Here is a 24,254-nt window from a genome sequence, read left to right as displayed (position 1 = left end):
CCTGAGCAAGGCCCTTAACCCCAACTGCTCCAGGGGCGCAGTACGATGGCTGACCCTGCGCTCTGACCCCAAGCTTCTCTCCCTGTCTGTGTCTCATGGAGAAAAGCTGGGGTATGCGAAAAGACGAATTCCTAATGCAAGAAATTGTATAGGGCTAATAAAGAAACATTACATTACATTACAAGCGGAAAGGTACTTTGAGGCCCTCCAAACCTGACAGGCGCCCTGTAAAAGGCCCCGATGAATGTAACATTTAAGGTATCGTCAGCTGTATTCTACCTCTGGAGGAGCGAACAAAGAGCAAACATTCAAGACCAGTGTACTTCCGGCATTCTATTGATGAACAGTGGTCTCCAGGTACCAAAAAGCCAGAGGATCTTCTCTTCCTTCTGAATGACTTAACTGAATCTTGGCTTAGCGGGTGTTAATTCCCCAGGCTTCTTGTGCTTGAGGAGCTGCGAGGCTGTGTGAAGCCTGTGGGACTGTGGCTCTCTGGGAGCAGGGCGTGGCGTTACCCGTCTCTTTGTGTGGCAGCAATGGCATGCTTGTCGTTGGAGGCTGACCCCCTGGTCTAAATGATCTGACAAGACGTCAGATAGGGAAGGTCACGCGAGCTCAATGAGGAAGTTCGAGAAAAGCTGGTCTGATCTGACGCCTGCGCTGGCGGAAGCAGAGCGATGGGGATTTTCCGCAGGAAGAGGGAAATGAGTAGACAAGCTCTAGAAACCTGGGGGAGGATTTCAAAGCTTTAGATAAAGGAGAAACCAAGGCATGTCTCTTTTCCGGGAGGGCAAAGGAGATTTTTGAAAATAAAATAGAACGAGCAGAAAACTCCCACGCGAGGTCTGAGAAACCTCTTGAAAGCTCGCTGCTCTCATCTGGGGCTCCTGCTATACCACTGCGGGGCCTGGACTCCGCAGCAGAACATGGGGCCCTCGCAGCTCAGCACAGACGCAAGACTGCCCCTTCGCCCACAGACGGAGCACTCACCTCTGCGAACTGCAGCCTGCTGAAGCTGTTGGGCGGGTTAGCGATCTTGAAGACTTTCTTGGGCATCACCCACGTCTCCAGTGTCTCCAGCTTGCTGGTCGCTAGGTTGGTAGCATGATGCCTAACCAGGTAACCCTGGAAACGGTCTGACAGGAAGTACAAATGGACTGACACTGGGTGTCCCATTGGGAAGTACCTGGGAGAAACAAATTAAGTGTAAGTAGGTTCCACCGAATACTTCTTTTGTCATCTTTAAGCAGCATTACTGTCATTTTTCCCAGCCTGTTTTTCAGCCTTCGTCCACTGCCTCCTGTCTCCTGTTCCCTGCCTTGGATTTTGACATCAGAAGTATTGTTCTGTTGGTGGAAACTATGAAAATGCCCGAGACGCAGGTTAAGATCCAATCCCAATCTAACCTTTCCCTGCTTATGTTAGAAATATTAAATACTTCTGAATTCCAGTAACTTAGTTGTACAGGAATCATTTTTATTTTAAAACACCTATTAGAAAGTGGTTTTCTCTGTGGGGAGGAGCCGGTACCTGAGTCTGTGCTGCCTATAGTCCAGACTGAACTGACTCTGTTCAGCTCCAGCCACTGGCTGCATTGCCATATGCGTAAGAATTAAGAATACACCAGACTGGTTCCAGCACTCCCACAGACCGTGCGGAGCTCCCAGAATTCTCTATAGAGCAACTTTTTTCAGAACTTAAATTCTATGGTATAGAAAATAACCCTTTTGTTTCTGAAGTGCCTGACAAAGGAAAGGAATATCAAAGCTTACATGATACATAATCTGCAGCTTGGAGGTACTGAATGATATCTTTGTACCAGTAGAATCGTCAAACAGAGATGTGATCAGGAGAAACGGGTGGGTGTTTGGAGCTTCTGTTTGAAGGGCCAGCCAGAGCCCTCCTTTCTCCTAATCCTTGACAGAACTCAGCCAGACTCCATGTTTCGTGTCACTCGCAAGTCATGGTTTTTCTTTCTCCCCTCTTCATGCTCATGGAAGGAATGAATGTTTGAAAGTCTGAAACTGCCAACAATGAAATATAAAATTTCCAACCATTGGACTTTATAGCCCATAAAAATATCTGGCAATTTTGCAAAACCAGCAAATATTTGAAACACTGCAGATCTCTTCTGTTTGGGCATTGTATAGACCACAGGGATTCCTATACATATTCAGTTCAAGGCTTTTATTAACTGAGTAAATAAGGACGTCGAAAGGACAAAGAGCTAATCAGAACTGCAGTGGAATTCAACATAAGGCCAACTGTTGCTCAGTACTGCCAGAAGAGAGACTCTCCCAACTCTCGAAACCCATATAGATTTGAAGGAAAGGAGGTTAAGATCACTGCCTGTGCGTCCTGGGTGCCTCATGGGTTTGGGCACAAGCTGTGTGTTGTCTGGCTGAGAAGCTCCGGGACAGCCCCACGGTCAGAAAAACAACCGGGTCTGACAGAGGGAGCTGCCGCAGCAGTACAGCAGCCAGGCTCCCTGGCAGTCTGAGCAAGCTGCCTCCTCATCGGTATTCCGTAAGAGCCTGGAGCTGCTCCATTGCAGCACCGCTACCCTGACGAGCTGAACAGCAAACATTCACACCCCGCGCCCAGAGCCCCAGCACCCCCACGCTCCCAGAGGAGGTGGTGGTGAGCACACAAGCAGGAACAGAGGCGCTATTCAGCGCCTGGCTTCAGGGTCTCCTTGCAGACAGATTCCCCCGTCCTCCCTGCCAGGCTGAGCCTCCTCCCTCCCTCTCCACACCCCCGTCCCCCCGCCTCGCCGCCTGCCGCACAAACATCTCCTTGTGCTTCCTCAAAACGTCCGTCTGAAGGCCAACTATTTCCAAACCTCCGCTGAGCCATCCCCATATTTCATGTCCCAGAATGGCTGTGCTAAACTCTACCCAACGCACACGTACTGCCCACTGCAGGACTGTCAGATGGCCGTGGCGGACCTCAGGTTTTCCTGACGGAAAGGTCTGGATTCAGACAGGTAGTTAAGAAGCTGGATGCAGCGGTCCTGTGGTGGGCTGGTATTGAAATGGAATGAAGACGTCTACGCTGACTGTTCACTGTTCCCTATCGCTGCTGGAATACCAGACCATCAGATCTCCGCCAAATCTGCCAGCGCAGTAAGCAACTTTGGTGTCTGTGACCCCTGACAGTTACGCTAAAATAAATTCAAACCGAAAAGAATGCAGACTGTACTGTATCAGAAAGTTGCAATAACATCACTTAAAAATGTCAAGTGTTCAAACATTTAGAGGTCAGTGTTGGAATCACATGACGCTACTGAGGCAGGGTAACAAATTCAGCTATTTGATCTAGGGCAGGTTGTGTCATCTGGGGGCTCGTCTGTAAGCCCACCATCAAGAAATGGGTATTTCAAAAGCTTGTTCTTGACTATGTTCTACCTTTGTGCAAAAAGACATGTGAAGATGAGATTGTATCTAATCTGTCTCTGTACCAGGTCCTGCAGCTCGTAAGAGTGACTGCTCTGGCACGAGAGTCCAATGGAGTCCTTCTCTGCCTAGAGGTGAGCAGCAGAGCACCGAGACTCTGCCCGGAGGGGATCCCTACCTGCAGCTGCTGTCGTTGGGGTCCCCCTGCAGGGAGGTGGCGGCACGGGCGAGCCCCAGACGGGCGAAGGCGTGGTAGTGGGTGAGCTGAGAGTCCGAGAGGCTGTGCACGCCGTCTGGCTCCTCAAAGATGTTTTCCCAGTAGGCTTTGAGGCCTGGTGTGCCCGCAGGCAGGCTGCCAAACAGGTAGGCATCCAGCTGGTTGACGATCTCCTGGTTCACGCTGGCTTCGAACTTCCGGGCGAAAAACGTAGGCCGGGTCGTCTGCTGCAGGGGTTTAAAGGGAGTGTGAGTCTGGCAGACTAAGAGTCCCAGCGGGAAAAAATCCGCAGGAGAGTGGGGAAAAGTGAGAATCAAGCAAGTGGTAAAAAAAAGAGCTTTGTGTACACAGATCCGTATGAAAACACAAATAGGAGAAAGCTGAATTACACCTGGCTCAATCTAATAATTGCGTAACTTTCAATCCCAGGTGGGTGTGAAAAATTATTCCTATTCTTTTTTTCCCAAATGGTGCTGAGGATCTCCATAGAGAAGTCTTCAGATGTGTTCATACCCTGCATATGAGTGGGTAACCAAAAGTGGATTTTGGAGCAATTATATTAAAAACAAGTTTATACCTTAACTTTATGTGTGGCTTCCAGTACTGTCCTGAAATGTCTGTAGAAATAGAACATTGTCAAAATACATATATATATATATTTATAAATTTTGAAAATATATCTTGTCTGTATTGTTAATTGTGCTTTGGCTTTTGATCGCTTCAAGCAGCAATTTCCTGTAGCCTTTTCTGAGGTTCTTAGGAGGGATATTGGACCACTCCTCCACACTGAAACTCCTCCAGACTACATGAACTGACCTTGTGATCTGCTTCCTCCAGCTCATCTTAGCTCACAGAAGTGCTGTACTAGATACAGCAGTGATCAGTCATAAGAATGCTTATTTATTTGCTCCTAACCTTTTGGACACTTTAACCAAGCCTGGGTTTCTTGACGGAAGGCATGGGTTTTGTAGATAAAATATCTTGGCAGATTTTGGAATCCACCTGTTACTTAGTTCTAACTGGGACATCAAGAACAGGGGATGTAAATCACCCCTGAAGCAGCACTGGCTCGTTTCTGTTCTCAACAGAACGGATGATATTCTTTTTCCCAACATGATCTTCATCCTTCTGTGCAAATCTTACTCGTGGCGATACTGTCCAATAATTCAGTTGAGATTTTTTTCCCCCAACTGCATCATGTGGTGCCATTTGACTTGGGAGTCAATTAGTTATTTTGAAAATTCATGTCTTTTCTTTTTTTTATGTTGCCATGGACACAGAGACCAGATTCACGAGCTTAACCTCGATTGTCGCCAAGGAGACACTTTTCCTGATAATGCAGAAGTTTTTTTTTTTTAAAGATTCCCAGTTATTGCCCTTGAGAGTAAGTTAGCATCCCTTCTGAATACAAAATTGGCTAAAACTTATGTCCTCATACTAGAGGGGCAGTAACTGTCTAATTACCCTTGGCCCTCACTGTATGATAGATACTATAGTCAAAACTGGGACTGTTCCAGCTGTCTTATAAAAATATTTCAAACCAGAATGATAGCAGTTGAGGTTGATAATCCTCAAAGTTCAGCCTTAATAAAGAGGCCTGAACGATAACCTTGAATATTCAGACATTTCTCTGAATTTCCCATGATGATGTGATGCTGAGCATTTTGTGTTAGTCTCCTCTGTGACTTTAATTATTAAGGTGACTTTCAGAAGCTTCTAGAAACTTTCTGAGGCTGTGTAAAATTACCCAATGACTAAATATTTTTTCCCCCAACAGTTACGTGTTATCGGATACGTATGCAATTCATTTTTTATATTTGTTCTTTTAATATACTCCGATATACATTTTTTTCACGTTTTAATTCAAGAAATGTCAAAAAGTCTCAATGCACACTTGCCATTCCATTGCTAATTAAGTTTTAAATTATACTAATCAAGGGTGTAAATAAATTTGGAGGCAACTGTAGTTTCTGGTTGACCGGATTTGTATGAGCTCAGAATTGCAGATACAGATGATCCAACAAAGCTTTTCTTGCAAAAACAAACCCGCTGCGTACAGCTCAAAACCTAAAGTATGAATTTAAACATTGAGCTGAATCTCAGATGGCTGATAAACAACAAAGGATTAACATCAATTCCAGCTTTTTAAGTACTTCAAAGTAGCTCCTAAAATTCTTTCTGTAATTCTTCAGAAAAGTAATAATACTGAGGGAAGCTGAGGGCTGTTCTGAATAAATCCTGTTACTATCAACTGAGCTTCCCAGGTCGGGGACAAGGGCTTATTAACACTGCGCTGCCGAAACAAATTTCAAGCACCTTCATCACCCTCTACATTAGCTTATTCTTGAAGGTCCATGACTGGAACACTGTTAATGGCCAATTGTTCTGTAAGAGCAGCTGCGAGGACTCACAGTGAACAGTGCCGTTCTGTGCTTACCCACAAGCCGATTGTGGTTGACAGGAGCTCATGAAAATCGCTAGATTATGCTCTTTGGCTCACAAACAAAATGTTTCTTGTGCTGAAGACGCTGGAGCAGGGCAACAGTTTACGGCGAGGTACTCTGCGGCCAGCGCTCTCAAGTAAGCTCCTGACAGTGGGGACAATGCAGACCTGTCTTCATGCTCTGAACTGGCAGCCTCTCTGACAAACAGCCCACAAAAACTCTGGCCGACAGAGAACACTCTGTGGCACACAGATACATCATTAACAGCATTACTCCCCAAGATACAACAAAGAGACCCTCTTTTCCTTCTCATACAGGAGAGTGTCCCCCTTTCCCAAACTCTTCTCTTACCTCAAGGTAAATCAAGGTAGAAGTTAAGGTAAATTGAGTTTTTCCCTTTCCAGGCTTTTAAAGAAAATCCCCCATTTAAAAAACATTACAACATGACAGGAGAGCTGCACAGACACAGCAGTGTGCAGGGTGTCTGCCTGATGTGCTGTGTTTTCCAAGGCAGTTGGGGGGCCAGTGCTTAATGCTGTAATTACCTGGGAATTACCAAATCCCAGGAGTTGACGTGCCAGGGGGAAGGAGCCTGCAGCTGTGCAACAACCCATAACGTTCACAAACATTCATTTGTTACTTCAGAATCGCACGTTTAAGCCACGTGTGAACTCGTCAGTTTCAGGTTTCCAAAGTAAATTTTCACCTGCATCCCTGACTACAGAAACTGTATGAAAGAATGATTCAAGCAATTACTGCCCGACTGGAATTTTCCTGTAAACTGTAAAACTTTCAGAAGCGGTGCTATGGGGACAAATCTGTTGTACAAAGCAATGTTTCAGGACACTTAATAAGAATAGAACTGTGTTGCAGGTGCAGCTGAAGATTCTTGTAATTTTTCATATTTTGTTTCAGTCTTCTGTGCAAGACGCGCATCTCACAAGACACACTTAAACATGCAAAAATCACATGACCTAAAAACAGATGTAAGCGGATATGAGGTACAACACAAGGAGCAGGAGAAAAGGCTCAGGGCATCTACAGTCCAGTCTCAGAGTTCACAAAATCTGTAAACCTGTACATCTTGCTACTGGAATCCTTTTTATGAATGACTGTCTTGAAACTGATCCCTAACCATCTCTACTAATGCCCCTGTTTTAGTTACACATTCTTAACTAAAGTGCAAGTTGGGAATCTCACCTGTCAAGATCTTCCTTTTAGTGCAAGGCACAGACATGGTGTGCTCTCACCCTACACGATCACAGTGACTTGCTCTTAAGTGAGCATGAGCAACCAGACAAACATCCTCCAGAAGACTAAGACTGGGTACCAAGTCAGATCCGGCAAAACCCCAATGAACATCTTTTTACATATCTAACACAGTGCTGCTATTTCTCTCTGACGGCACATGTGCTGGACTTACACCTACCTCCACTTACAATCCCCTATCTCTAGTCCAAAGCACCTCTGTCTGCGGCACATACAAGATTGTGGTCAACTCCCCATGACTTCCTCGATATGAATAAAATCTGCTCTGGCAATCACCTTCCCTTTATCTCTGGTTATCTTCAGATCGGGAGAAGAAAGAGCTAAGGGAGATAATCTCTTCATTTAGGAGTAACAGACAGGCACTGATGAGGCCCCTGGGTGGCGCTGTTCGGGACTGAGCATGCCCCCCCACCGGGGCCGCGGAGAGGAGGCTCACCTGGAAGCGGTGGAAGTCAGCTGGCTTGAAGTCGTTGGGCGAGCAGCCACACCAGTCCACGATGTGCTTGTACTGGCACTTGCAGCCCAGCTTGCGGTTCCAGTTGGTGATGCGCAGATTGTTGTCCACCATGCTCTCGCAGTGAGGGCTGTTCTCCAACACCGTGTGGAAGAAGGACTGCGGGACACGGGGGCAGAGGCAGAGGCAGGATGATTCACTTCAATGCTGTTAAGGGGGAGTAGCATTTGTAGTCCCACTCCTGAGTGCTGAGTCCTGAGTGCACAGCTCCTCAGTGGACTGGAAATACCTCGGTAACCCAAATAGAACAACTAAGGGGAAAGTGGAAAGTCCCAAGCAAAATGCATCCAAATGTCTTCCTCATACCTGCCTGCTGTTGAGCTTTAGCACGGAGGAAGAAGGTATACATACAGTGCGGTGCTTGGAGAATCAACGTTTTTCCAGTTAACCCTCATCGTCACAGTCTTTTTAGATCCACCATCTGTCCTGTCTGTGATGACTCATGCGTAATGTTATTTCCTTGGTCTTGGAGTAGTTATACATACATTTTTAACACATGATTTTGATTGATATCAGAATGACTACAGAATTTTATAACACAGGCTTTTATGTACGTTAAGGATAGAGGATGTATAAGGATAGTGGCTAAAAATATTATTTATTTATATTTTACTAAAGTCAAGAACTAAGGTAGGTACTAAGTAGTATAAATAGCCTCTTGAAACATTATACATAGAGATGTTGGGTTTCTCTTATTCGTAGTTTTAATTTATTCATCTTATGAAATTTCATGGCTCAAACCAAGTATGGAAAGGTTTATTTGACTAAGCACTAATATTCCAAACAACCCAACAAATTCTAACTGGATGTTTCCATACCACTTTATGCTATAAAAGACACCCCACGGCACAAATTAGATTGTACTGACACTTGTGAAGATACAGGTTAAAACATTACGGCCCCGGGTTTTAACTTCTATCCCAGCTTACCTTTGAATGACCTAACTAATCCAATGACCTGCATAATTCGTGAAGGTTAACTTTCTTTCTGGCTCTTTACCTGCTGCTTAAAGCCTGTTTAAGACTATTTGGTTTGCAATAAGCTTCTGGATCAGGGCGCAGAGAGCTACACAAACAGGACCAGACTTTTCATCACGCCAGCTCACCTGTCTTGACCTGCAAGGGAACGTGCCCTTGCAGAGACTACCCAGTGTCACTCAGAATCTTACCTCCGCGGGCAGCAGGGTGTAGGCATAGAACCGCTTCATGTTGGTGACCAGGTTATCTTGGGAGTTGATGACGTATTCCACAAACTTCCTGTTAAGGAGGAACCAGTCAGAACCTCCATCCACAGAGATGCCTTCGGGAATCTTGCGGTCCCCCAGACGCCACATGTGGGTGTCGCACTCGAAGAACAGCCGGTCCAGACCCTGCTTCCGGATAAACCTGGGATACAAGCACACAAACAAGCAGACAAGACACCGATCAGAAGGATCTGCAGTGGATAACCATCTGCAAAACCTTATTTTTCATCACAAACGCCAGAACATCCTCCATAATCCCTTATGTCAATAAGGTGATGCTTAAAGTGTGTCCTTTAAGATGGTTAACTAGAAAAAAATGCATTTGCTGATCAATGTGGAGAAAACACCCTAGCAAAGCTCACTCCGAAGAGGATATCTGTATTTTTCCGTGGAATTCCATCTGACCCGGTGATCAGTTTTTATTTGGTTTGGCTAGAGGTTCTATGGATGTTGGGTGGTTTAACTATGTTCCTATGAGAATCATTGTACACCCGTTAGCCTGACTTAGTTTTATTACTGAACTTGTCTTTTGGTAAAATGTGGACATATTCTTCCATGCAGGGAGGTGGTAAACCATCACGCGTGCTGGTGGACCGCTGCAAACACTACTGTGTACATCTGTAATCATGCACAAGTTTCGGCATGTTTTCCTCTCAATACAAATTCAGCTCATTAAAACCGAGACAACAGTGCAGACGAGGCAGGCCCAGTGGCTCTAACTAGCATTCATTCCCCTCAGTGACACAAAGCCCTCTAGCCAGTCTGCCAGCTGGGTGCGTGGCGCAACACCTCATTAATGCGAGCTCCTGTGGCGTGGTCTTGGACAGGCTCAGGGAACTCTGGCAGGGTGCGATGGCTGCACCTCGACTGCTGCCATCAGAAGGTTAATTAGCACCCACCACCCGAGGGGGGGGGGGGGGGGATAATTGGGTTTCAGCACCAATGCTCCACAGAACCAACAAGGCAGGGTGCAGCGACATGACTGGGCGCAGACCCTTCTCTGAAAGAGACTGCGCATGGCTAATGTGTGATGGGCTTTGTACAGGCTTTCCATACTGGTTAGGTTCCAACTGACAGTAGCGTTCCAGCACCTGGACTAGAGAAGAGAAACTGGGAAGACGGTTCAGAGGCTGGTGTGGCATTCATAGCTCATCCCCATCCAGGAACAGATTGTGTTTTGGTCATACTCCCTCCCTGGAGCGACGGAGGTGTATTCTGCAAAATCCGTCCAGCCTTGGGAGAATCCAGCTCTTCTGGTTGCCCAGTCTGGGGAGTGTGTGTGGCTAGGCTGGGCCTAGGGGCTGTACCAGGAAACTTTTACTCGCGAAGGACAAGCAGGGGCAGGATGAACACTCACCTGGCATTGTCTCTGCCGTGGGACTTGATGAAGTTCATGCTCCGATATTTAGACAGGAAGGCCACTAGCTGATCATTGTTCCTGCAGAGAAGGAAGGCGGGAGAAGAAGGTCAGGATGATGCCTGGGGCTACAAGTCATTCTGAGGTTAAATCAATCAATGAAAAGTACCAAAAAGAACAAGTCCTGCAGTCAGTTCTGCACACAAGTTAAATGTTAACTGTTTTGGACTTTATACTAGTAACAAGGTAAAAAAAACAATTTACTTTATTCATATTTCATCATTTCATCCAAAAACTGGGTCTAGAGGTCTGACTCTTTCTAAACAGGAAGCATTTGGTCCTGAACATTTTAGCTCGTATAAGAGCGAGCTTCACTGCTGAAGTTCAGTATTGGAAGACTTGTGTTGCACATCAACAGAGAAGATGAAAACCATCTACACAAACCAGGTCTCAAGAACATGATCTTGAAACCTGTTACCAAACCTCACAGTCTTATCCTTTATGACCAAACAGCCTGTGGTTTATAGATGATGTTGCCGATTGTGCAAACGGAGGGCTCCTGTCTTCCAGCAGAGGGAGCTGGAGAGTCTAAACTTGGGACTTTATGGCCTATCCTGAATAACGAAGCTCAGTCCTCCTCTAAATAGTCTATACAACCTGATGTATTGCCTTATAAAAAGGAAAAAGTAAAAAAAAAGAAAACTAAAAGCAGCAAAGAGCCCTTTCCATACTAACAAAGTGAGTGTGTAACCCATCCCTTTGCCTCTGGGTCTGCATGTACTCCTGCTGAGTGAGCATGCTTTGTGTAGCTTTTAGAGCAAACCATGCGGAAGGGCAGATAATATCAGGGAATTAGAGGAGAAGTAATAGAGTGAGCACAGAGTCCACAGCCACCCTGTCCCACCCAGCCACAGAAGGATCATTGCAGCAGGACTTCTTAATCAGCCACAGACTTGCACATACGGCCAGCAGTGGAGTGTCGCTGAACTATGGATACAATCAAAACCATCTTACCTCCTTTGTGGTAATTAGATTATCAAAGGCCACAAGCTTCTTGTTCATAGTTAACAGATGTTACAACAGCGTTTCTCAATCCAGCATGCACAGTTTGGCCAGCATTTTACTTCCTCACGGATGTATAGTATAGTAGATACATCACACAACCTCACAGACAGCTAAGGTATTACTGCCCCTCACTCCCAGCGGCAGTACCGACAAGCAAAGAAGGCTCCCCGCCAGTTTACACCCCTGATTTTGTTTTGAAAGCTTGCCAGCTACCACCCAGAGGACACAAAGGATCGGAAAAGTAAGACAATGCAGAAACCCACGTTGGAGGGCAGGCTATACTCTCCCTTACAGCGCACAAGCGGTGGCTCACGGGATCTCGGAGAACGAAACGGATTGAGCAAGACAAAGGGAAGAAGAAAAAAGGAAGAAGAAAAGGGGAAGAGGACCAGAACTGGAGGCATTACAGTAAACGGTTACGGAGGCGTGACTGCCTTGCAGGACCCAGTTTTGATTAGGAACACCCTGACAGAGGGATTGTGTCTCCAGGCCTAAGACTGGGTTTGTTCATATCTGCTCTCTCCCAACCTGCCCTCTTGGCTGTTATCGGTCCCAGATTAGTGTGTGAACAGTCTGTGAGCCACAGTACTACAGGTTTCTGGCATTACCTCACACTGGCTCTTAAAACAGCTTTCACTTAAGCCCCACTACAGAACTGTGGAAAACATTTAAGTAAAGAAAAGATAGGAAATTAAAAAACATTAAAATATTGAACCATTATTACTTATCAAGACCTGCCTTAGAAATAAACGGATTAATTTGTGGATTTCACCTTGGTTTCAGTATTAAATTACTAGCATCACAATAGCATCTTATTTCTATTATCACTTGAAGATCCCCATTAAGAGCCACTAAACAGCAGCGTGTGCCCTACAAGAAGAGTTTCTGAACTAATTGCAAAGGACTCCTCAGAAAAATGATGCCGAAACTCTGCCATTACCTCTGTCTTGCTCGAACAACGAGAAAACATTCTCAAGACACCGCAGTGCTTGCGTTTTTTTGCAGATTGGGCTTCTTTGCACGGTATTGAGATGTCTTTGCTTCTCTCACCTTCACTCAGCAGCCTACTGTATAGGTAAGAAATAAAAATCGCCTGCTGTCAGCCTTTTTGCACAACATGCCTCAAATGCAAATTTCCTGGCAGGAAGGCAGTTTGCTAAGAACACATCTCAGCTTCTCTCCCCACCCCATCTCTTCATAAACACTTTCCACGCACTCATCAGTTTGTGTGAGTGCTTGACTGTTCTGCAGCAACACACAGGCACTCTCTTAAAGTTCTCCTCCTCCCCTGGAGGAGGACACTGACACCTGTCCCCCAGCTGTGCCCCCTCCACATCAGCAGCTTTATTCCATCTCAGTCATACTGCATTTCAGTCTTACTGCACACTGTACAAACAATAAAGCCAACCATCTTCTGAGCACTCACACCATCTTCTTACTGGCGTTAAGGGAATCTATGCTCTATCGGGCATTTATTGGTGGCAATCCCGGATTACCCAAGGAAAGGGTGTATGACATGCCCCCTAGTGCCCTGACATAGCTCCACGAGAACCCAGCTATGACTTATTACTATACAGTGCATACTTATCGTTATTGATTCCTGGATCTTTATTTTTGATAGCCTGAAATAACAGCTGAAATGCTATTGATCTGCACAGGATAGGGATGCTAACACCAACTGAGCTAACAGAACCCCTCACGGCTATAAGCTGACAGACTCTCCTGCGGAGAGGATCTGTCTGCTGCGGAAATTCATATCGACATCGCAGCTCCAATCCTCCCATATACCAGCCTGGTCCACACCAGGTGGGCTACTCAGCCCTGTTTTGCCCTGGCTCTCGTAGGTATTCCACAATTATTTAGAAACTATACAGAACCTTTATGTCTTTTCCACCAGTAGCTATGGAGATAGAGCTCAGGCCGTTCCACGCTGGTAGAGAATTGGAGTGAACTCAAGCTGCTGTATGAGAGTTTGTGACAAGGCCATGTGGCCAGATCTACTCCACTTTGAGCTTGGTATGGTGTCACATACTTGTTGTAACATGGAAAGGGCTCTGTACTCTCCCTCAAATGCCTGGCCAGATGACGTACTTTGCAGTCTCAGTGTGCAACCCCCTGCCTATCCATGCTCTATTCCTTCCTTTCACTTGACTAAAACAGACAGCCCCCCCACCCCAAACCCCTGTCCCGTGTCTTCAACCATGCCTCTCACCGTATGGGGTAGTCTGCAGCACTCAGGTTGATGAAGAAGTCCCAGCTCCAGTCACTCATGGCCAGCAGGTCCTTCATGCTCTGCAGGTACATGGTCAGCAGGCTGGCCCCTCCCCAAATAGTTGACATCCTCCAAGGTGTGATGCGTACATTGGGGTACTGACTCGCCAGTGACACCACCTGTCTGTACAGATAGTTGGAGCGCTGTGGGAAGAGAAAGGAATGCAGGTTTCATCAATACAGCCCAGTGACAAACAACACGGGAAAGGAGAACATTGCCTTCAAAATGAAAGAAAATATGCATGTGTAAACTCAGAATGAACGGGGAACTGAGAATTAAGAATAAATATATGTATTTCCTTTACTGGACTAAAACCTGGTGTAGCTGTTAAATTGTACCAGTTCTAAGCAAGTGACTCACACTCTGATTACAGATTGTAGCTCATCACCACTGCGTACAAGAGACAGACATCATGAGCCAGAACACAAAAATAATTCTAGATATCTGCACACTTGACATCTCGAGATAAGTCGGCCTCTAAGAACTGATACTGGTTCAAAACCTCCCAGCTTATACAACTGTAATTAAGTTCTTTCCAAAAATGTTGTCTCACGTCTGAGCCGCACAGCTGTAATCTTATAGCTGCCACTCATATTTCATCTTGTGTGGGATGGGGAGACAACTCTGCCTTAATTCAACAGGGACGTTTGAAACTTTTTCAAAAAAAATCCAAGACAACAGACAACAGTTTTCCCTGGCATGGGTCTATGGTATAGGGAGCTTGTAAGTAAGCACTGAGCACCAGCGCGATAGTGGTGCAGTGTGTGTATCAGCTTCTACACTGAAACACAAAGACTGCACGACAGAGATTTGTAATTGAGGCAGCAGATCCCCTGGTAATAACCTGTGCCACATCATGTGATGGAAGTGCCATGCTTGGCATTTATTTAAAAGCCTGACTGCTGGCGCTCCCTCTGCAACAGAGATTCTTTACTACAATGGTGAAAGGTACACACTTCAGTAAAGCCTCTCACTCCTGGAACTGGGGATCTGTCTCTCCTGCAGAGGGTGGGCGATGACCCGTCTTTGAGAGAGGTGTCCCCAGGCTGTTTGCTGGAGATTCTTATTTTTACCCCTGACAAACCTGGGAAACATCTTTTGATTTTTTTTTTTGTAATTTAAAAAGTGATGGACTTCTGGGGTGTTGAGAAGGTTTACTGTTTCTAATTGGATTATAGTATCCAAATAACATTGATTTGAGACTTCTTTAGCCCATTGTCCGGTTTGCAGTATTCCGTTCAGTTTAAAAATAGTCACTTTTCAACACAAAAAGCCCGTTATACAAACAGCACTGGATTTGGCCTGTGACCTGACAGCAGGGACAGTGAATACTGGTGATGGGGAGTGCTGGGCGAGAGGGGAGTGTCGTACCTGGTCCACGTGGATGTAGTAGAAGTGGTCAGTGTGGTAGATGGCCCTGAAGAGGCGCTGCAGCTGGCGGGAGGCACGGCCATGGACCACCAACATGAAGGCGATCCGCACTGGCAGGGCAGGCGGGCTCTCCACCGAGTCTTCTTCCCACTGCACATTCACGTTGGCCTTGCCTGGAGCCGGAGGCGGGTTCGAGAGGGAGTGAAAAGAGGGGATTGTAACGAAGACATCAAAGGGGGAGAGGGAGCGCTTGGCTGGCAAAGACTGAAAAGAGATGGTGGACATCATTGCAGTCCATTTTTATTAACACTGGGCACAGCGTTCAGCATCTGAAATCAAACACTCAACGGACTCTACATGTCTGTCACAAGCGAAAACGATGAAGCGCTACGTAAATCTACAGCCCAGCATCTACTCTCTTCACCACGACGGTGGACAAAGGCAGGAGGACAGGGTCAGCATGAAGCTCAACAGACGGGAGCCTCCATAAGGTTTATGCAAGATTGAGAAAGACCAGAAGTTGCTCCAGTAGCCTTTTCTGAGCTGGATTACTGAGTGCTAGGATATTTTCAGGATGTTGCTCAATGGTGACCCATGATGATCTCCAGGTGCCCAGGTGACACCAGAATCCTCTCCTCTCATCAGCACCACGGGGGCAGCTGTGAGAAAGGTGTGCGAGACCTGACGGGCCTGTACGTCCGAGATCATGGGTGCACAGTAATCAGTTCCCCCACCCATGCAGTGCATGGGCAGAAGCTGTGAGCTAACGCCATTACAAATTGCTGATTCCCAAGCTGGGTGGGGAGGGGGATTGGAGGGATCGTCAAAACAAAAAGGATTGGTGACCCCAAGGTTAAGAAAATCAAATAACAACCTGCTCCAAACAGAACTCCATCCCTTTCCCCATCTTCTAAATCGCTGGCTGAAACCCAGCTCGGTTTTTCAAAGCCAACACCACCTGCCTCCCTGCCTCAGAATTCCTACTCCATCGGGCCTGGCAGAGCAGCTGACCTATGGGAGTGGCTGACCGGACTTGCACACAACTGCTTGTGGCTTTCTAAATATGCTGCATGTATAAATAAGTACGCTGCCTGTGTGTACTGCCATGACATCACACACCGCTTCCAAAAAAAGCAGAAGCAAGACACACTACTCAGTGTTGGGATAATTTTCAGTGGGTTTATAAAATTACAACCAATATGTTATTTATTATATCTGCAAGTGATGCATGTTGCTCGGGGAGATGAGCCATGGACGGGTAATTACTATAATCTTTTCTGTATATAAAGGCAACACAGCGCCCAAGGACTGGTGGGATTCGCTCATTACGGGTCTAAGCTTCGGAAAGGTAGGATCAGAGTACAGGGTTGTCCCCAGTCTTTTAGCTGTGGCCTTAAGAGAGGGGCGTGACGGGGTACAACTGCTGCCTCCCTGCATCTTAATTGCCTTGAAAAAAGTCCAGCTTCGGCATTAGATCTGCAGTAATTACTGTGGTAATCAGCTGCCACCTCACTCCTCTCATTTATAGGTTAAATCGGTCTCCTCCAGCCTGACACTCTATTAGCAGCTCCCCTGCTCCCTCCCACCACAGTTATTTTACTGTATTTATAGACATTTGGCATAAACCGCCAGAGCAGTAAAGCACGCATGGTCCACCCCAAGCAACTCACAAGCACTTCAGGCCAGTCACTCCTGCACTACGCCCATGGGTGCAGATTAGAATAATGAACCGACGTGAAAGAACCTGCCTGACCTCCAGAACAAAGACAAGTGCATCACTGTAAAACCAGCCCGCATGGGAGTGTTTATGCATACGTGCGGAGGTGATGGGGCAGACATTCCAGCCAGCAGTCTTTGCCGCCCATACACCTGGACGCGACACCAGCAGGCAGCCGGAGAGAGGAAGAGTCAGATGGGGGGAGAGCCAGGGCTGATTCATTGTCAGCAGGACACACTGCAGGAGGAGGAGGAGGGAGTCCACGGGACTACAGGTAAGATGTGACAGGGCAACCCCAGCCAGTCACCCCAGTAGCCCCACCGCTGGTTTCCTCTACATCTACATCCGGACTGCCACACCAGCATCATCACACTCTTCCCCCAGCCTGCACCCCCTCCACGCCTCTGACTGTCAGCCTGAGAAATTGGCTGTAATTGTAAGGTGACATCTTCAACAGCAAATATGTCCCAGAGAACGCAATTAAAAGTGGTGAGGCTGACAGGTTTGTAAAGATTACTCCAGGCGTGCATAAAGATTAGAGCTGGAGCAGAGCTCACGGCTGGGAGGGAGGGTGGCTGTGTTCACTCGCGTGCAGGCTTCTGTTTCACGGATCTGTACGCGCGCTGCACGAACAGATCTGTAGGAAGGGGATCGGAGGGGTTGTGCGTTGCAGAGTGTGTGTGTGTGTGTGCGCGCGCTTCGGGGGTGCGATTCAACACCCTGCTCGATGAACAGTTTGTCGGAAGCTCAAAGAGGACAGTGAATTACCGACTGCCAATTTAAAGTGCCAAAACGTGCTAAAAAATGATTTGATCAATAGAAGGGAAATTTAATTTGTTTGGATTGCAGGCCACGGCTCAGAGCATAGGTCCATACGAAGCACAACCTGTGCCCCAAGGGGGGGGGGGGTGTACTCTCTCTCCTTCCACCCTGATTCACAGCTGTATCTCTCCTGGCAGGTTTGCCTTCTTCCTAATCAACAGACTGCCATCAGCCCTTCATGTACGTGTTCCATGTATGATCACATGTCGAATGAGGCAAGGACGTCTGAGATTAGTGCAAACGGGTCTCCGAGACACCTGTAGTGAGATCTGAATTGACTGAATTTTTCAGATGTAATTAATCTTGAAATGTTCTATCCACAAACTATTGTCAACCACCACGCTGATTTGTCACTATTAGAATCATACATACAATTTAGTCTATATTACAGGTGCTTTCTAATATGGAAATTGTGCAGTTTCTCAGAATATTCCCTGTCCTCCACTACCTTCTGTTTTCCCTTTCCTCTCTTCCCCCTCTTCTCTCCGCCCAACAACAGCACCAGCTGGCCTGCACTGCCACCAGACTCATTACTCTATGCTGAGGGCAGAACTGCGACTTAAAGTCGATGTGCCTTCTCTGCACACCCCATTAAAGATGCATGGAGCTCAACGTTAATCATTCTGCTCTGTATTAAAAGGCGCCTACTGGCATGGGGTTGCAGATATTAAGTGTTTTAGGTGCAGCCTTCCTGGAGAACATTTTTCAGTTGGCTTGGGTAGGTGGAATAATATTTAAACGTCAATCAGTTTTAAGTGCAAAACATTGGAGAGCGGTATTTAAAAGGAATAACAGTTCATGCACAGTAATTGCTTCCCATGGCTATTTAAGAAAAGAACCAAATCACTTGTTGATTTTCTCCATTTTCAGTTGAAGCCACCGCAAAAAGGCTGTTCACAGTTCCCTCACGCTGGAATACCTGCTCACCCAGGCAGCAGATACAGTTATGCCAGTTATGGAGAAATAGACTTCATTTTCTCTGTAGTCCTCGCTGCAGTTGGACTGCGTTCTTGTTAATATAACCTTTCAGACACCTGGCAACAAGGAAGGGGCTAAGAGTGAAGACAGCTAAATAAAAAATTTAGAAAAGCATGAAATCGGTGATGCAGCGGAGAAACTCACCTTCCAAAGGGCAGTAGCGAGCGACTTTCTCTGGCATGAGCTGCCCTTCCTTGTGGCGACAGTACACCTCGGCTATCTGCTGGCGGCACTCCTTCGTCTTGGCACGGGACAGGGCAGAGATGGCCTCCTTGCCCGTGATCTCGCACTTGGGGTGCGGCTCGTACCTGATCTCGGGCGAGGCAGTGGCCGGCCCTGGTTTCCTGCCCTGGTGGGGGTGCAGGCGTTGCTGAGGCTGGAGGGGTGGGTGGGCCTGGTTGGAGAGCAGTCCCGCAGACCGGTGACCCTGGGTGTGGTTGTTTCCAGGATGGGGCAGTATTGCACCCTTGGCCTCGCCGTACTGGATGACCTCGTTGGAATTCTTCCCCAGGATCAGGGAATTCTCTTTCCAGTTGTGCTCCGCCTGCGCCTTTTCCTTTAGCCTCTCCTTGTGCTTGTTTGGGGTCTGTTTCTGCGGCTGGGAGCGCGCCCCAAAGTTACTGTTGTCAATGTTTTCAAAGTCCTTGGGCACGGAGTTCTCATTGTTGCTGTCCACACGCACTTTCTCCTTAGGGCGGTGGGAGTAGTACCCATCCTGGAAACCAAACACAACATAAGCAGATATTGTAATATAAACATAATGTAAGCAGTTTGTATAGTATGTAGAACATATAAAGCAAACATGACTCACATTATTAGCCCGATCAGCCTGATTTAGGGTTAGGCGGCAGTGAGCTGGATTCTAACCCAGCAGTCGGTGGGCACAAGGTATATTGCTGGCTAATTTCAAGTTTTATTACCCATAGGTTCTTTTAGAAGTTGTACTGATGATGCCGAAAACTCCTGAATATTTTACTGTACTGTACTTTTCTATACAGGTTAAATAAGGTAGATTAACATAAAATATACAAGGTAGCACACTCGAAATACGCCTTCAGCTCCAGCTGAAAAAAATTGAAGAGCTTTTCCACAGGAGGGATTTATTTCCCTGCGGTGTAAACCTTCGGAGATTATAGCCACAGCACTGACGGATTCATGATGACTGTGGGTAACGGGAAGGATTTCAGCAGCCAAAAATAATTTTAAACCTTGAAATTAAGCAATTTAGGGACTCTAAACACAATCTGGGAGTTTTCATGTACATGTAAAATTAACGTGCTCTTAAATACAGTTTTCCAATGTCAAACTGTATGTTACAGAATGTTTCTATGCTAGGGGCCGGCAGGAGTTAAGAGGCTGCCTGAATACTCTTTGAAGTCTTTGTGCCGTTGATACAGTCTCAGCATTTGTGACAAAGTGGCTGGGCGGTTCTGTGAACTGAGCCACATTCAGCCCAGAACGTCCACTTTCACGTGCTCCGCCCTCTCTTCCCCCAGTAAGAGCTCAAACAACATGAAGATAGGACAGAGCTCTGCTGCCTCTTGGCTCTCTTCGAATTGTCGTAAAGCAAAAGGAAGCAAAGACCTGCCACAATGACAAAATAGAAGCATCAGCCAGGCATGGATGGACAGAAACCAATCAACCAATGAGTAAGCAGCCTTCTGCCTGGGACGCCCTTAATGTCTCTCAGCATTTAAACAAAGAATGGCAGGAGTGCTGTTACAACTGTATTAATCTCATTTACTGACATTGGAGCCGTTATAGGCACTCAAAATGGCCTACTCACTTACAGTATTATGCAGTTTACCATTGCTGCTGTGCTGCTGCTGTCACGTTTTTGAACAGGGAAGACACCGACCTCAAGACTGCATTGGGCAGGGCAAGAGTGGCAGACTTCGGATTCAGCCTTGGGATCTCACAGTAAGGATAACAATGGGAGATTGAACTTGTACAGTGACTTTCATGATATCTCAAAGCACACTGAACACCGAAAAGGCAAAACACAGGACATACTAAAACTGACACTAAGAAACATCAGAGTTATCTCCTCAGAGAAGAGCCGTGGAATAAATGTTACCATGATCGTGATAAGTGATTTGATTAAATTGAGAAAATGAACTCTTGGACAGGCTGGAGAATAGCTACAGCATTGAGAACCAAATGTTGGTTTAAAAAAGTCAATTCTAGAATAATCTGAAAAAATTTAATAACATAAAACAACCAATAGTTAAGCCCAATCCTGGAGTTGAAGCTGTAAGTAAATCCGGATAGCCCCTTGGTCACCAGTGGGAGGGAGTGTGAGACTTGTGGTGTAGAACAGCACACTGTTGCTGTCACACCCCAGTCCTGACTGAAGTGATAACTGGTCCAGCTGTGCAAACAGAGCACAGCAGATCAAGAACCGCAGTATTGTGGTGGGTCTCACAGCTGACCTTTGATCTGCTTTTCTTGTTACGTTTACAATTATTTCCTCCAAAGTAAAAAAAAAGACCAATTTTTCATGCCAACATTCTGTTCATTCTTACCAGATTTGCAACTAGAAATATTTGCCCTGGATCTAAAAGATGCAGCGCCCCACTTGAAACTGTCTCTGGACAGAGGTGATAAAGGAGCAGAACTGTTGAGCAATGGTATCTAGGGCACCTTCTGTGTTTCTGTCCTAACCCTTCTAAACTAGGAGCATATAACAGCTTATTAAAAAACATTATTTTATGCCGATGTTAGCTTTCGGCATGCTTGCACTGGTGCCGTAACTTAAACAGATGAGCCAAAGAGGACACTTTTATTTCAGAGAGCCAGGAGTTATTGCAAAAGAAGGAATCGAAAACTTAATATTCATAGCATGAAGTGTACTCTAGAAAAACAGAAGCAGAGCTTGAGAAAACCCGGCAACACGACTTGAATTTTTTTGCCCACCTCTCTCACTCTGTCCCTATCTCTCTGTTCTATTTCTGAGACCTACAGTAGGAGCTCTTTAATCTCTAGTCTGCTCCATGCTCTACAGGGACAGAAAGGGGGCTTTTAAGAGGAAATTACAGTGTGCAGAATTAATAGCTTGAGAAACCACTGGAGGTGGGGAGGCTGCCAGCATGCTGAGCATCGATCGGATGCAAGGATCCGTCTTCCCAGGGTGCTGTGGGTACACCGACCTCATCACTCTCTGGCAGCAGCGTCTCCCCCAGGCCGGTGTGTGTGTGGATTGAGGGGGGAGACGGGGCGCACAGCCTTATCATCCATCATGGGAGGGGCCCACCAGACAGCGGTTCTCGCCAATATTTTATCTGCCTTCCTCCCGCCTTTGCCTTACCCCTCGGTTTAACAGCGCCGTGGATATTTTTCACCCAGCCTCGTTCTCGGCCAGCTCCCACAGGGTGAAGCTACAGTCCGATAAATCACCCGGCAGATAAAGCATTCTGACACAACCTGCAAACCACTGCTCACGAAAGGATAAATGACCAGCCAGTGACAATAACTCAGCTGCCTCCCCCCCGTGCGAGTCCACATTTAAATTCAAGTGAGCGGCTTTGCAATAATCAAGCTGAACGAACCAGGGGCTGCCAGCCTGTGAAATATAGGTCCCGATAAGTGACTAGACTCAGAGTAAGCATTGCCCAGACCAAGTGTTCAAAGCTCCGGCTTGGAGCGGACTCCCACACTGGTGGGTCTTTAATGTAGCCAAACTCTTCAATTCAGATGTGGGGAACCCAGGACCAGGATTTGGGAACCCCTTACCTAAATTTGAGGGCACTTCAACATGTTCAAATGATCATAGCAGATCTACTTAATTACCTTATATTTGCTCTGGTTCCTTATAGATTTTGCATGCCTTCAATGTGGCTTGTTACACTGTTAGAAAACCTTGGTGTCCCATTGTGGAAATTCCTCACAAACATTTATTTAGGATTAAATTCCTCGCTCTAGCGTTCCTCAGTCTAGCAGTAGAAGCATTCATTTCATTCCACCAGTTTGAAAACGGTCAGGAGTTATTCTTTGGGTTGCGTCCGTATTAGAGAGTTTTGCACTAAGCGAAAGCCCGCTGGGTCGGTGGTGCTGCCCTTGCTTGTTGCAAGTGGTGCTGGCAGAGTCGCTGGGAAGTACTGCCAAGCACAGCAGACGCGCGGGAAGGAGCAGATGTGAAGGCTGCAGCGTCTCCCGAGACCTGCTTTCTAAGAATACACTTATTAATAACAACGATAATAACGATGATGACTGCAATAATGATAATAGAAGGAAGGAGCACAGCGGGCAGGTTTTTCCTGCAGCTCTCACACTTTCTTCCTCGTCCTGCACCGATGGCAAATGGCTTGTACCCCCTCTCCAGCGCAGCCGAGCTCCACACAGTGCAGCCCACAGGACGGATTGCTGCCGCTCACTTCCTGACAATTACCCATCTGTCCCCTAACCTCTGCGTGGAGAAAGGCCACTCAGAACTGCAGGGAATACTCACTCGTAAGTACTGTATAAATTAGTGGAATCAACAGACACACAACTCATGTCCTTTCCAGATCTTCAGTAGCGATTAGTTTCATTCCCAGTGCTCCCAGTTGCCTTCAAGTGCACACAGGAGGCTACCAGTGTGGTCAGGGCAGGGTTGGGGTACATGGGATAGGCCCTTTGGGCAGTTCTGTTCGTCTCAGTCACTGTCCCACAGCTCTCACTAATGTACAGAACTGCAATTATCACTCCTACAATAGTCCACTCTGGGATTTTACTCTGTTAACTCCCAGCACTCTGTTTCGTGCCCTCAGAATATAGTCAGTCCATCCTCTGCCACATCACTCACCTTAAGAATCCCCCAATGGGAGCACCATCGCTCTTCTCAAACACTGCACTTAGCTGCGACTACCAGTCACATGACCTGCATTGCTGCTTCCACACCCAAGTCCTGGCTGCTGTGGATAGCACAGCAGAGAATTGCTTGTAAACCATTGGGTACAGAATACATCCTTTTTACGCTCTGTCACATTTTAATGATTCACTGCTGTTCCTTTTTTTATAAAAACGCACTGCGCACCCTTTCTGCTAAAGGTAGGACAAACATCTTCTTAGTCTGTTCTCGCCGGGCCTCGCAGCCTCTGCTCTTCAGCCAGCAGGCTCTGGCCTCCTCTGTCAGCCTAGCTCAGACCAGCAGGCCCACCAGCCACTCGCTCATTCTCTCGGCTGAAATCACACGGTGCAGGAATGAGGAATGCGAGTCACATGTGCTATTGTGTGTCGCTGTGAGAAAGGCGAGCTGGCTCTGCTAGTAGTGAATGAGCAGCCTGGTTTGATATGCAAGACGGGCATCCAGCAGGCACCCTTGGTCTGGCCTTTCACAACTCCCTTGAAAGGGAGCCATCAATCTCCGGGGGCTGTCACCACGGTGAGCTCCCTGACCGGTGAGCTTAGGGGGAAAATACCCTGGTGGGAGGGGGTGGAAAGGAGGGGGAGGGGGACAGTCTCCACCCTTCTTTAGAAGACATCAAGGGCTGGGAACAGTCCCCGTCTTAACAGCTTATTCTTTTTACCCAAAGCAGCCATTTATGGATGAAGTGGCTGTGGATAAAAGATGGAGAATTAAGCCCTTATCTCAATGCCTGTAAGAGGCCAG

General features: G+C 46.8%; 1 protein-coding gene across 1 annotated transcript in view; it reads right to left on the bottom strand.

Moving 5' to 3' along the window:
• xylt1 (xylosyltransferase I) overlaps positions 1 to 24,254 on the bottom strand; it is a 55,671-nt gene that overhangs the window by 6,712 nt on the left and 24,705 nt on the right. The window contains exons 2-9 of the mRNA XM_006637173.3: positions 18,809 to 19,379; positions 15,148 to 15,320; positions 13,717 to 13,919; positions 10,440 to 10,520; positions 9,008 to 9,224; positions 7,762 to 7,938; positions 3,574 to 3,839; positions 991 to 1,186 (exon numbers count right to left, since the gene is read on the bottom strand). Coding sequence (XP_006637236.2) covers positions 991 to 1,186; positions 3,574 to 3,839; positions 7,762 to 7,938; positions 9,008 to 9,224; positions 10,440 to 10,520; positions 13,717 to 13,919; positions 15,148 to 15,320; positions 18,809 to 19,379 — 1,884 coding nt within the window. The remainder of the gene's footprint in view (positions 1 to 990; positions 1,187 to 3,573; positions 3,840 to 7,761; positions 7,939 to 9,007; positions 9,225 to 10,439; positions 10,521 to 13,716; positions 13,920 to 15,147; positions 15,321 to 18,808; positions 19,380 to 24,254) is intronic.

The sequence above is a fragment of the Lepisosteus oculatus genome, chromosome 19 (assembly GCF_040954835.1).
Source record: "Lepisosteus oculatus isolate fLepOcu1 chromosome 19, fLepOcu1.hap2, whole genome shotgun sequence".
NCBI classification, from domain to species: domain Eukaryota; kingdom Metazoa; phylum Chordata; class Actinopteri; order Semionotiformes; family Lepisosteidae; genus Lepisosteus; species Lepisosteus oculatus.
The sequence above is the reverse complement of the archived record's forward strand: the minus strand, read 5'-3'. Positions and strand labels throughout refer to the sequence as shown.